The 12265-nt window shown below is 40.7% G+C and overlaps 1 protein-coding gene across 2 annotated transcripts in view; it reads left to right on the top strand.

The window, feature by feature from the left end:
* Positions 1-12265, top strand: part of LOC126183321 (terminal uridylyltransferase 4-like) — a 209638-nt gene that overhangs the window by 163320 nt on the left and 34053 nt on the right. For both annotated transcript variants that reach the window (XM_049925180.1, XM_049925179.1), the window contains 2 exons: positions 6407-6594; positions 9004-9222. In XM_049925180.1, the coding sequence (XP_049781137.1) occupies positions 6407-6594; positions 9004-9222 (407 nt within the window). The remainder of the gene's footprint in view (positions 1-6406; positions 6595-9003; positions 9223-12265) is intronic.

Below are 12265 nucleotides of genomic sequence, written 5' to 3'. Positions count from 1 at the left end.
TGACTAGATCACAAAGATGGCCTCAGTGGGCAGAATGCCCTCCATACCATGTTGGAAGCAATACAAGTGTGAGTGAAAACGACCCCAGTGATCAGCATTTGTAATGTTTATTTACCTCCAGACAGGGCACTTATTTATCTTGAGATGACTGCCGTAATCCAACAACGCCAAACACCTTTTCTTCTACTTGGGGATTCCAGTGCACATCACTCCATGTGAAGAAGCTCTACATTTGTGTAGTAGGAGCCTTATTGTTGACCATGTCGTTTCCAATATTTATCTGTCTCTCCTTAGTGAAAGTACTCCAGTACACTTAAGTGCTGCCCATGGTACCTTTTTGAGTATGGGCATTATGATTTTTTCCCCTTGTTGCTTTGCTACAGGGGTCACTTCACAACATCTTTGTGACAGTGACCAATTAACAATGATCCCATTACTTTCTTGTCACTACCTGATGAACCATTTACCATGTTGGGCTCTTCAATGATTGGGGCTCTTGAGGCTTTCAACAGATTTTTATTCATTAGTTTTTATCTCAGCTGTAGTTCAGGGTGAGAGTTGGTACTTCACTCAGCTCTCCACAGTCTCAAGAAAACAGCATTCCACAGGGTTCCATGATGAGTATCAGTCTTTCTCATTGCCATCAATGGACTGGTAAGCTGTTGGGCCATTGGTCACCCATGTGTTTTATGTTGAGGACTTTTGCATTTGGTACAGTTCCTAGTCTGTAGCCTCGGTCGAATACCAGCTCCAAGTCACCATCCTAAGGGCCTCCACTTAGTCCTTTTTCCATTGTTTCCATTTCTCTCCTCTAAAAATTTGGAATTTTTGTCATCGTATCATAGTCCATACTGACCCACAACTCTACTTGGGTACCGAGCACTTGGACATTCTCTCTGCTAAAAAACTTACTTGGCTGCCCTGTATTCATCAGCTAAAGACTAGCTGCATGCAGAAGCCTAGTACTCTGTACTTTCTTGCCCACACCTCTTGGGATGTGTGCTACTCATCTATATATTTACAGGGTCTTGTTCCTGTCCTGACTGAACTATGGTTGCCAGATTTGTGGTTCAGCGGCACCTTCAGCTTTGTAGTTATTGGACCCAGGCTATCATTGTGGTGTTTGACTGACCACTGGTGTCATCAGCACTACTCATGTAGGCAGTCTGTGTGTGTTTCTTTCAGATCTCCAGACGTATCGGAGTGCTACTGTCACTTACACTGATGTCTCTAAAACTATGGATAGGACACAATATGCTTATACATCTCCCGCCAGTCAGGAACAACATTTGTTGCCCGGAACATGTTGTGTTTTAAAGCAGAACTGACAGCCATTAACAGAAACCTACATTTTATTGAATAAGTCTCCACTGACAGTACTTTTATTTGCAGTGCCTCAGTGAGCAGTCTCCAGGCTGTTGCTCTCTATTGCTTTTGTGACCCAGTGACATCTGTTATTCATGACTTTCCTCTGACTTAAGATGTACTGCTTGCTTAGATGTTTCCCTTGGTCCCAGGTCATTAAGATATCCCACGGAATGAACTGGTGAAAAGTTTGGTTATAGAAGTGATTACTCCTCCCACTTTCATGTTGACAATCCTAGGTGTAGATTTGCAGTTGCAGTTAAGGCCTCTGCCCGCTCAGAGATGGAACAACATATGGTGGGCCACTGCCCCTGTAATAAACTTCGTGCTATCAAAGAGATTACTGCTGCTTGGTGCTCCTCCTTCCTTTCTTCCTGGGAGGAATCCACCGTCCTATGTCACCTCTGCATCAGTCGTAACAGATGTACACAGAGTTTTATTTAATGTAATGAGCCACCCCCATATTGTGACTTGCAGCCTTACAGGCAGTAGCTCATAGCGTAGTGGAATGCCCCCTGCTTCTAACCTTCTGTACAAAGCATGGTCTTCAGAATACTTCGCCTCTAATATTGGTGGATGATTCGCAGATAGTTGAAATGGTTCTCCACTTTCTGTGAAAGTGGTTTTTATTCTCAGTTGGTAGGTTTTTAAATGATCTTCAGGGCAAGGGGAGGGGGGTGGTTGGAACATCTTCCACTGCGTGTTGGGTCTGGGGAACCCTGTACCGTATCTGATGTGGTTTGCCTGTTTTTCTGTTGCCCCTATTTTCCAGTTTTTGGGTAGAATTCTGTTAAATAGGGGGTGCTCTTTAGTGCCTTGACTGTAATGGATTAGTTGTGGCAAGTGCATGCAAGTACCAGGACACCTGCCAGTTGGCATACCTAGTTCCCTCATCTTGTTTTTATTATTGATGGTCCAACTAACATTCATTAGATTTTTAGTCTTCTCACTTTTACTGATCTGAATCTCTCAACGAGAAGGTATTCTTTTTTATGTAACTCTTCATCCCAAATCTTGCCATGGATGATCCCTGGGTGACCCCTTGTCACCTGTGACCTACATACCTGCCTGATCCATATACGTCTCTGTAAATTATTTCTTAGCTCTGGCAACAGTATCACCTTCAGTACCTTGATTACACCTCACGTATGTACTTTCATCAATGGAACCTGTTTCTGGTGGTTGTCAGTAACTCCAGATGAAGAAATGCCCCTGGACTGAGGGACTGATAACCTCACTGTTCCGTCCCTTAACCCCCAGTCAACCAACCAAAAGTCTAACAGAATTTTGCTAAACATAAACACCTCATTTCAGTCTTTTATGATGAACTTGAGGCATACAACAATGCTTGGCATAATCACGGTTTACTTACCCCACATAACTATGGCTTTTGATGCTCCCTACTGATTTTTATTAGTCAGTTTTTATCCCACTGGTTGCTTTGGGTTTGAGTTAGCACATCACTCAGCTCCCAGTGGGTCAAAGAGAGTGGTGTCCAGCAGGGCTCCATGCAAGGTGGTACACTCTCCCTCATCGCCATTAACGCGGTAATGACCTGCTTCAGACAACTGGTCACTCTGCTACAAGTTGACATCCGAAGGGCCTCTGTCCAGAAGCATTCCCATGACCTACGATTCTGTGCTATGAAAATGTTAATTGTCCACTTCTGTCTTTGTACCATGTCCATCCTAATGCAGAACTTTGCTTGAACAGTGTTGTACAGTCTTGATTTCTGTGACTCCTCATTAATAAAAAGCTGACATGACTGTCCCATATTTGTCAACTGAATTCAAACTGCACATGAAAACTTCGCACTCTCTGCTTTCTTGCCTACAACTCTTGGGATGTGGATCACACTACTCTCGTCCATATTTACTGGGCCCTGGCCTTGCTCCAGTTGGTCTATGGTTGCCAGGTTTATGGGTCAGTGGCACCATCAGTTTTGGAACTGTTGGGCCCAGTTCATCATCATGGAGTAATATTGTCCGCTGGCACCTTCTAGACTAGTTCTGCAGTGTGTCTCCTTTGCCAGCTACATTAGTCATGGCTTTTACTCTGTTTTAATTGCGTTTCAATATGGTTAGCCCCTTTCTTCTGCCACACCATATTTTTGTTTTAGGAGTAGTTTGCTTTTGAATATTGGATACTTCCCCCTTTAACACTTTGATTATAATAGATCGGGGATGGGGCGACTGTGGGACAGAAGATTCCTGTCTCATGCAGATCCCCCAGGTGCACTTGCCTGGCCCCACCCACCTTCTGACCTGATTATTTGTCTTACCTGATTGTTATTGTCAGTTCAACTGGTGTCCATTACATTTGTAGCGTACTGACTATTAATATTACGAATCTGCCAGCTAGAAGGCATTCTTTACTCTATAACCGTTTTTGTCCATTATTGTGGTGGTTCACCACCCTGGGAGATCCCTCGTCCAGTTCTGTCTTACGTTCTGGTTCAATACGTATACTTGAAAAGAGTGGAAATGGCTATGAAAGCCTGCAGACTTACACATATACTTTTACTACTAAAATTATTTCTCAGCCCTGGCATCAGTATTGATTTCAGTGTCTTTATGTTACCACTCTTGCATACTTTCATAATTCGATCAAATTTCTGGCGGTCATCGCTAACTCCAGATGAACTGCCTCTTGACCAAGGGGCTGATGACCTCCCTGTTTATTCCCTTAAGCATGAACCAAGCTAATTTACTAGTTTATTAGCCACAGTATCTGGTATATGACTGCCGGAGGCTGGACTTTCTTCATAGTCAGGGGATAGCTTGGGATGTCAGTGGTGAGACTGCCACAGGCACCTTTTGAGTGCTTCAACTCGTCTGTCAACGTCCTTGTCAGTTGTTAATAATGCATCTGCAATGTGACTTTTATTTTTAAAATAGTGGGAAGCGTCTGGTTATGCAAAAACTAAGTTTGAGGTGTCTTTTCAAATTATTAGTTAATTATACTGTATTCATTGCACACAGTGCTTGAGTGACTTGAACTAATCATCTCATACTGGTGAGCTGCAACAGCTGCTGCAGAAATAGAACTGCTTGCCGAAGGCTGGTTGGAGCTTTTCTGTTTAGTAAGAAGTGCACTATTGCACATAAATCTTTGGTTACAGATACTGCAATTTGGGTTTCATGGTGCTTACTAAGTGACCCTGTGATCCCTTGCCGTACCACTTCAGCTGCACAACCTTAACAGGAACCAACATTAAAATATCTACTTGGTATTGTGCTTTTTGGGGTCACTAAGTTTCCCTTGTAGAGACAATCCCTTTCCTCCGTGTGTGCATATATGCTGAAAAGTAAAGAGCTGCAGATTTTCTTCACTTGTGCAAATTATCATTAGGTTTCAGTTTTGACAAAGATTTCTTGAGTTTTCTTGTGTTTCATAGAAGGCTGGCACAGCTCGTAGAAATTGTGATGTAGTGTAAGCACACAGTCTCTTCTTTTAGTAAATTTGATTTATAGGAACAACAGTCAAATCAGTTCTAAACATATTGTATTTTCAGGGCAATATACTGACTAATTTGAATTAAAAAAAAAAATGGTAACCTGCTTCAATGTCACTGTTTGAATAAAACTATAAGATCTGGCTATACGTTCTATACTTTCAAACCAGTGTCCTTTATTGATTCAACTTTTTGCCAGATTTCCTGTTTTTGCTCTGTCTCTTACAATGTAAATCCACAGAGAGGATATTTCTAACGGGATGTGAGAAAATTGAAGTTTTCTTATATAATTTTTTGGTCAAGTATTTCAGGGACTGAAAACAACTTCAATTTTGTGAAAGATTCAGAATGAGAACGTTGTTGAACATTGTCTAGTGTGCATAGTAGTATACATAATATTTGCTCATCTTCTACCACTATGGCATCATTTCAAAGTTTAGATTAAATAATTAGTGCTCTCATTTGGCTTGATGTAGCAATTTTCCAGTGTGGTAGCAACTGTATAACTTGCATGGCAGTTCTAGACTGAAATTTAAATTTTCAGTGCCCTAAGAACTGTATGTTATGTCAACATAAATATCTTTTGCACAACTTGTGAGTGAGATGGGGGTAGAGTGTACGTAGTTTACTGTGGGTGTTTTTTTGTACAGGCACATACATATTCAAATTTGTTCACTTTTTAAAATTTAATTTAGATTACTCTAAACACAGTTGTGGTGTAAGTTCCTAATGGGACTAAATAAATTTCTAAGATGTGTGTTAGTTTAGTCATACCATCATTGAAATTCCTGGATCCGTTAATGGCGTTGTTACCTGTTATTGAAGTAGTTCATATTTCTTGGAATAATGAGCAAATGACAACATTTTTCAAAACTTTAGAGATTGACCATGTAGAGTGTGCACACGTCCTAGATATTTCAGCCACACTGATGGTTGTATACAAAAATGGCAATTTACAAAGATTAATCAGTGCCAAAGACACACTATTACAGAAGTTACAGTTCGTGTCTACATGTTCAACAGAAGATTTAAAAGATATAAATCTTCAGTTCATGCAATACACAGTGAATGAGCTTTAATTAGAAGAGTAATAGGTCATCATAACAATATTATAGCAATTGATGTTCTGTTGAAAATTGTGGAATGCAAAAGAAAGATTACAACGAGGGATAGCTCTGTCTTTATATGTAAATATTCCGGTTGTAGATATGATTTCTTGCTGATAATTTACATTATTGTGTGCTGTGTAATACACAAGTGATGGGGGAAAATGTTGCATACGTAAATGTTACAATAGTGGGTGCTAAATAAACACTTACTGTTTGTTAACAATGTCAGTATTGTTTTTTCTTGTGATAGTTGATATTAGTTTAGTGTCTAAATGTTTGTACTATGAATGTGTGCATGATGTCTTCTACATTTCATTGTAAAAACTAGCATTATTTGTTGTTTATAAATAGTTCAGTTAGGAGTAGATGGTTGCTGTTTTTCTTTTTGTTTAGAGTTTACCTATATTATTACACATCCATGGTCTCACCATGAAATAGCGTATATGTCTTTCGTTTCTAAATTCCAAATTCTTTTCAGAAAACTTTTCTCAAACACAAAAACAAATAGACCTACGAAAGTCTATTGTAATGGATCTGGAACAATATATTTCAAAACTATATCCAAATGTGAAGCTGGAACTATTCGGATCATCATGCAATGGGTTTGGATTACAGAACTCTGATCTAGATATTTGTTTGACTCTAAAAGGAAATGATACAGGGATGGTAAGATTAATTCTGCAAAGATTTACACTCTTGAAATGACAGTACTAACATTGTTTCTGTTTTGAAATGACAGATATCTTTTTGTTGTTACTCTCCAATAGAGATGGTTGTAATGAACTTATTTGTTGTGGTAATTCAAGAAATAAACAAAAACACAGTCAGTCTTGTTCGAAATGAAGTATGTAATATTAATTTTTCAACCTAATTTTGTTTGTATTTGACACGTAAAAAATTTCCCTAACAGTGAGAAACTTAAGATAAAGAAATAATTTTAAAAAATGTGGAGCCCATAGGTGGTCAGTAAATCTGGTTAACTGGCAAGTAAGTGAAAGTGTCTGACTAGTGTACCCTTTGCATTCTTCCTGTTATCTTTGATATTACTGTGGGAGCAACAAGCAATTCTAAAGTTGGTCTGATAAACTGGAGGAAGCAATCGGTTGCCCAGAGGAGAGCTGGCCAGTAGATGCAGAGCTGCTGACTAGTATGCTTCAAATGATTAATTACAGTACTGCTGTAGGGGGCTAGCAGAAAATGGAGGTGGTGCACATTTGATGCAAGCCGTCTTTAACACGATATGTTGTGATATTTCTGTGCCACATATGAAAGCATTTCTTCTCACAGTACTGTTGCATGTATAATTGGGAAATAAATAATTTGCAATTATGCAGTTACTGTAGCTCAGTAAGTGCCAGACCACAAATTGACAGTATCGGGTTTCATCCTCAGTCATTCGTGGGATTTGTTTTGATGCTTGGTGCACTATTAACCTTTGATTGTAGTTTCAGAATGTAAAATGTTTTCTTTTATTATAATTGGCCAGGGCTAAAATTTGTTTTATTGTAACATGGAAAAATGTGTTTTTTCCTTCTTAATTTATTTTTCCTGCTATCCTTATTAAAACTAAAAATATTCCTGTTACTTTCTGTTAAATTGCAATCCTCAAACCTTTCCATATGCTTCTAACTGTTCTGTCCTCTTCAAAAACAAAATCAACTAAACACACAACACTTTTTATACATAATTCACTATTATTAATTTTGACCTTTAATTTCCATGCATTCAAGAGAATACTGTTGATTTTGGACAAATTCCTCCTAGTTACGTGATTAGTAGTAGACTAATATATTCATCCTTATTAAATACATGTCAGTCTGGTGTTTAGTAACCTATAAGTGTTCAGAATGTAACCATATTCACAGACACATAACCTATGCATGGCCTGTAAACATCCATTCCACATGATTTCAATAAAAATCCTGCAAATGATCTATGGAACATATGACTAACTGTGCATTTCTAATACCTCTGAACTTTACACAAATTATTTCTCAAGATTTTTGTATCCACATGTATCAACATCTGACTGAAATAGACATAAGTCAGATCAGTAGTCCTGTTTGAACTTCCCATGTTACATGTTTGACCAGAGGAAGTCTAGAACTCTGAAACATTGCAAAGTCTGCCTTGTAAAAATGCCTTTGATCTTCTGCATACATACACTGCTGGGGCCAGTGTTAATCTTCTCTCAGAACCATACTGAGGTGACCCTGCACCCCTGGCAGAATTGCCAAAGCTGTGCTCCCTCTCCCAGTAAAATTAACATTCGATAATTTTCTCTACAGATTTAGGAAATCTTATAATTTTGTGAATAGGTTTACTAAAACTGAACCATCACTGCAAAATATTATTGACCTCAGTTGGTATGCAAAGCAAGCTCTCGTTCCATTTCTCTTTTGAAAATGACTGTTTGTACAGTTGTCAGAATATCGGCAGTCATCGTGAACTTTATGTGGCTCTATTGCCTTAAGTTACTTGAACATTTGATATGCTGGGAGAAGCTCAAGTTTCAGAGCAAATGTACTGGCTGGAATGGCTAGTATTAGCCATTATCCTCTACCTTTTCTGCTTACTTCCTCCACAGTTGCATCTTGCTCCATTGATTATCAGCAAAATCAGAAGCCATTGATAAGATTTGCTTCAGCACCCGCACACAGTGCTGCGTATTTGTTGGCAGCTCACTTCTTGTTCTCATTTTTTTCCCCTCTCTTCAGTCCCTCCAAAAATGGATTGACAGCTAGCATTATTGAGGAAAGCTGTTGATAACATACAGGAGCTAAAATTCTTGGCTACAGACACAGTTTGTATCTTGCCCACCTATAACGTTGCATTATAAAATTTTTCTTGTAATGTTTGTGCACAGTGGTTTTGCAACTGCAGCCATGTACAGGTGCTCTCTCTCTCTCTCTCTCTCTCTCTCTCTCTCTCTCTCTCTCTCTCTCTCTATCTATCTCTAATTTATTTATTTTAAATTGTATTATTTCTAGCCATTTCTCTTATTGTGTGTATATCACCATAAATGCCATAATGGTTCCATTGCAGATGATCTCATGTTTGTGTGTGTTTTTACAGGATCTTGACTTCGTACAGATAATTGAGGATCTATTTGTTCATTTGAAAGGATATAAAAGTATTAGGAATTTAGTTCCTATAACATCTGCCAAAGTGCCAATAATAAAATTTAACCATTTCTCATCGGAATTAGATGGCGATATCAGCATATATAATGTCTTGGCTCAAAACAATACAAGACTACTTAAAGTGTATTCAGATATCGATATAAGAGTAAAGGTAAGAGACAATGCTAGAAGTAGTTTTCTTGTCTCCACTTCAAACAACAGAAATGTTAAGTTAGAGTCTTGAGTGCTACATATGTAAAAGGCTACACGCTACCATAAGCTCCTATACTCCCTCCTTCCCTCTCAAGGGCTTACAGTTTTGTAGTGATTGCATGATTGGTGAACATAGTACCTTGAGCCCCTGGGGTACTAGTTCCATTTTCCATACCATGTCACCCTCTGGTCATGGGCTGTGAAGAGGAAGAATGTTTCGCTGACTTGTACCCACAAGGCCCCAGTAGTCTTGCTAGATACAGCGAATTGGTTCATTGCAGAAAGGTACAACCCGAAGTTTTCCCTTTCTTTCCCCTCCTTTTCCAGACCATGTGATGCGAGGAAAGTGAATTCAGTGGAAATGGCAAGAAATACTTCCATCAGTACCTAGTTTGTTGAACTGATGGAGAGTCCTTTTTGAGTTCAAAACCACTGTTGTCCGTTGAACATATTGAATAAAACTTACACGCCGTAGCATCCATGAGCAAAATGTGAAGTCAGTTCATCCTCATTAAAACAGTTGACACCTACTCATAAAAGCATTGCTCTGCTGGGAGAAGCTCGATGACATCTCCATTGCCATCAACCCCTCACAAAAGCCTTATCATCATCCAGGGTGTTATTTTTCATCAGAAGCTCATTGTACAATCAGATGAATTGTTTGAAACTGGGAGAAACTGGTTGTCAAATTTGTTTGCTGTATCCAATGGGCACCAAAGGAGTGGTTACTGGAGCCTATGTTGCGGCTTTTGAATGAGATGTATTAACTGAAAAGGTCAAAGTAAGGGTTTCCTACTGTGAGGTAAAACTGTACTTTCCACATTTCTCCTCACCAGTGTGGTGTTTTACTTGTTTGCATTTTGAGCAGATATCACGCTGTACAAATACCTCAGTGAGTGGATAATGCAGATGGCCCAGACTACGAACACACTGTGTGTCCAGCCGCCAAAATGTGACACCTTGAACTGTCTCGTGTTAAAAGGGGGGAGGGGTGGGGTGGGATGGCGGAACAGGAATACAAAACCCTTGCCTGCCATTTATATTTAGAGTCAAGGGAAAAAAAGATATGAACACCTACATCTAGTACAAATGGCCACAAAATTTGCAAACACAGTAACTAAGCCGCCGCCCCCCCCCCCCCCCCCCCCCCAATAACAAAGGTGAAATCATCTGGTTTACCATAAGTGTCAGGCCTCAGTGGCCACCAAAATTGAACTGTATGTCAGGCAAACAGCATCCCCCTTTTGCTCCGTTCCCACAAAAACCCATTGGGGGCTTCGGTTCCCCTCTCCATGTCAGCATGCGGTCCAACTCTCTTGGCATCCCAACTGATGCTGCCTCATGGCCCAATATCAACCAGTCCTCTAATGAGATACTGGCTATGGGCAGTACAAGAAAGAAAACAAGAAACAAGAGAAAAGCCGTGCAGTCTAACGCGTTGCTTCCTGAGTGGGAAGGCGTGCTGTCCCTGGCACGAATCCACCCAGTGGATTAGTGTCGAGGTCCAGTGTGCCGGGCAGCCTGTGGGTGGTTTTTAAGGCGGTTTTCCATCTGCCTCGGCAAATGCAAGCTGGTTCCCCCCATTCCACCTCAGTTACACTGTGTCAGCAATTGCTGCGCTAACACCGTTTCCACGTACGCATACACCATAATTACTCTACCACACAAACATTTGGGGTTACTCCGAGACGTTCCCAGGGGGTACACTGGGGACCGAACCACACAATAACTGTGGATTCGGTGTGGGGCGGCGGTGGGGTGGGTGGGCTGTTGTGGTCTGTTGGGGGAGGAGACCAGACAGCGAGGTCATTGGTCTCATTGGATTAGGGAAGGACAGGGAAGGAAGTCGACCATGCCCTTTCAAAGGAACTTTCGTGTTAGCAGAAGAGCCAACACCGTGTTATGAGTGGAGGCCGAAATGCATGCATTTTAGCTCGTGCAGGCTGGCGTGAGGAGGGAAGAACTATACTGACATGAGGTTTGGAACATGACAAGGAATGAGAATTCAGAAAGCAGACGTAATTAGTTTGATACTTAACTTTAATCCATTAATGATGAACATCGCTCTTGACAGTACATGATTCACAATATTATCTGTTCAGAATACATTCTTGAAGATAGTAATTATAGTAATTGAATATGGCGCCTTGCTAAGTCGTAGCAAATGACATAGCTGAAGGCTATGCTAAACTGTTGTCTCTGCAAATGAGAGGGTATGTAGACAGTGAACCATCACTAGCAAAGTCAGCTGTACAACTGTGGCAAGTGCTAGGGAGTCTAGAGAGACTAGACCTGCCGTGTGGCGGCGCTCGGTCTGCAATCACTGATAGTGGCGACACGCAGTTCTGACCTATACTAACGGACCGCGGCCGATTTAAAGGCTACCACCTAGCAAGAGTGATGTCTGGCGGTGACACCACAGGAACCATCCCGGCATTTGCCTGGAGCAATTTAGGGAAATCACGGAAAACCTAAATCAGGATGGCCGGACACGGGATTGAACAGTCATCCTCCCGAATGTGAGCCCAGTGTGCTAACCACTGAGCCACCTCACTCAGTGTCTGTGGCCTGTTGTGAGGTTGTGAAACACTGAGGGCTACGGCAGAACAAAGCCTCCCCATTGTTTCTATGTCTGCAGTTTAATACATACATACATAAATACAACGAGAGAAAACCAAGGATTAAGGTGGATCTGGCAGCCTCGGCTGCATTGGACCTACCACCACCACCACCACCACCACCACCACCACATCATCTTGCCTTCTCCCCACTACCCGTGGGAGCTATAGTTTTGTTTTCAGCACCTAATAGATTCCAGAAACCTGCTTTCCTTCCTTCTAGCAGTAACCATAGCCCTTAAGAAAACTAAGTGTCCCTGAAATCAGCACACACACCACTGCAGAGTGAAAATTCATTCTGGAATACATGCAGACTTTGCACTCTAGTTAATTGTAATCGAAACTTTAAGACCAAATTCACCTCCACATTCATTTCATACTTCA

The sequence above is a fragment of the Schistocerca cancellata genome, chromosome 4 (assembly GCF_023864275.1).
Source record: "Schistocerca cancellata isolate TAMUIC-IGC-003103 chromosome 4, iqSchCanc2.1, whole genome shotgun sequence".
NCBI classification, from domain to species: Eukaryota; Metazoa; Arthropoda; class Insecta; order Orthoptera; family Acrididae; genus Schistocerca; species Schistocerca cancellata.
This window is presented reverse-complemented; position numbering and strand designations above follow the sequence as displayed.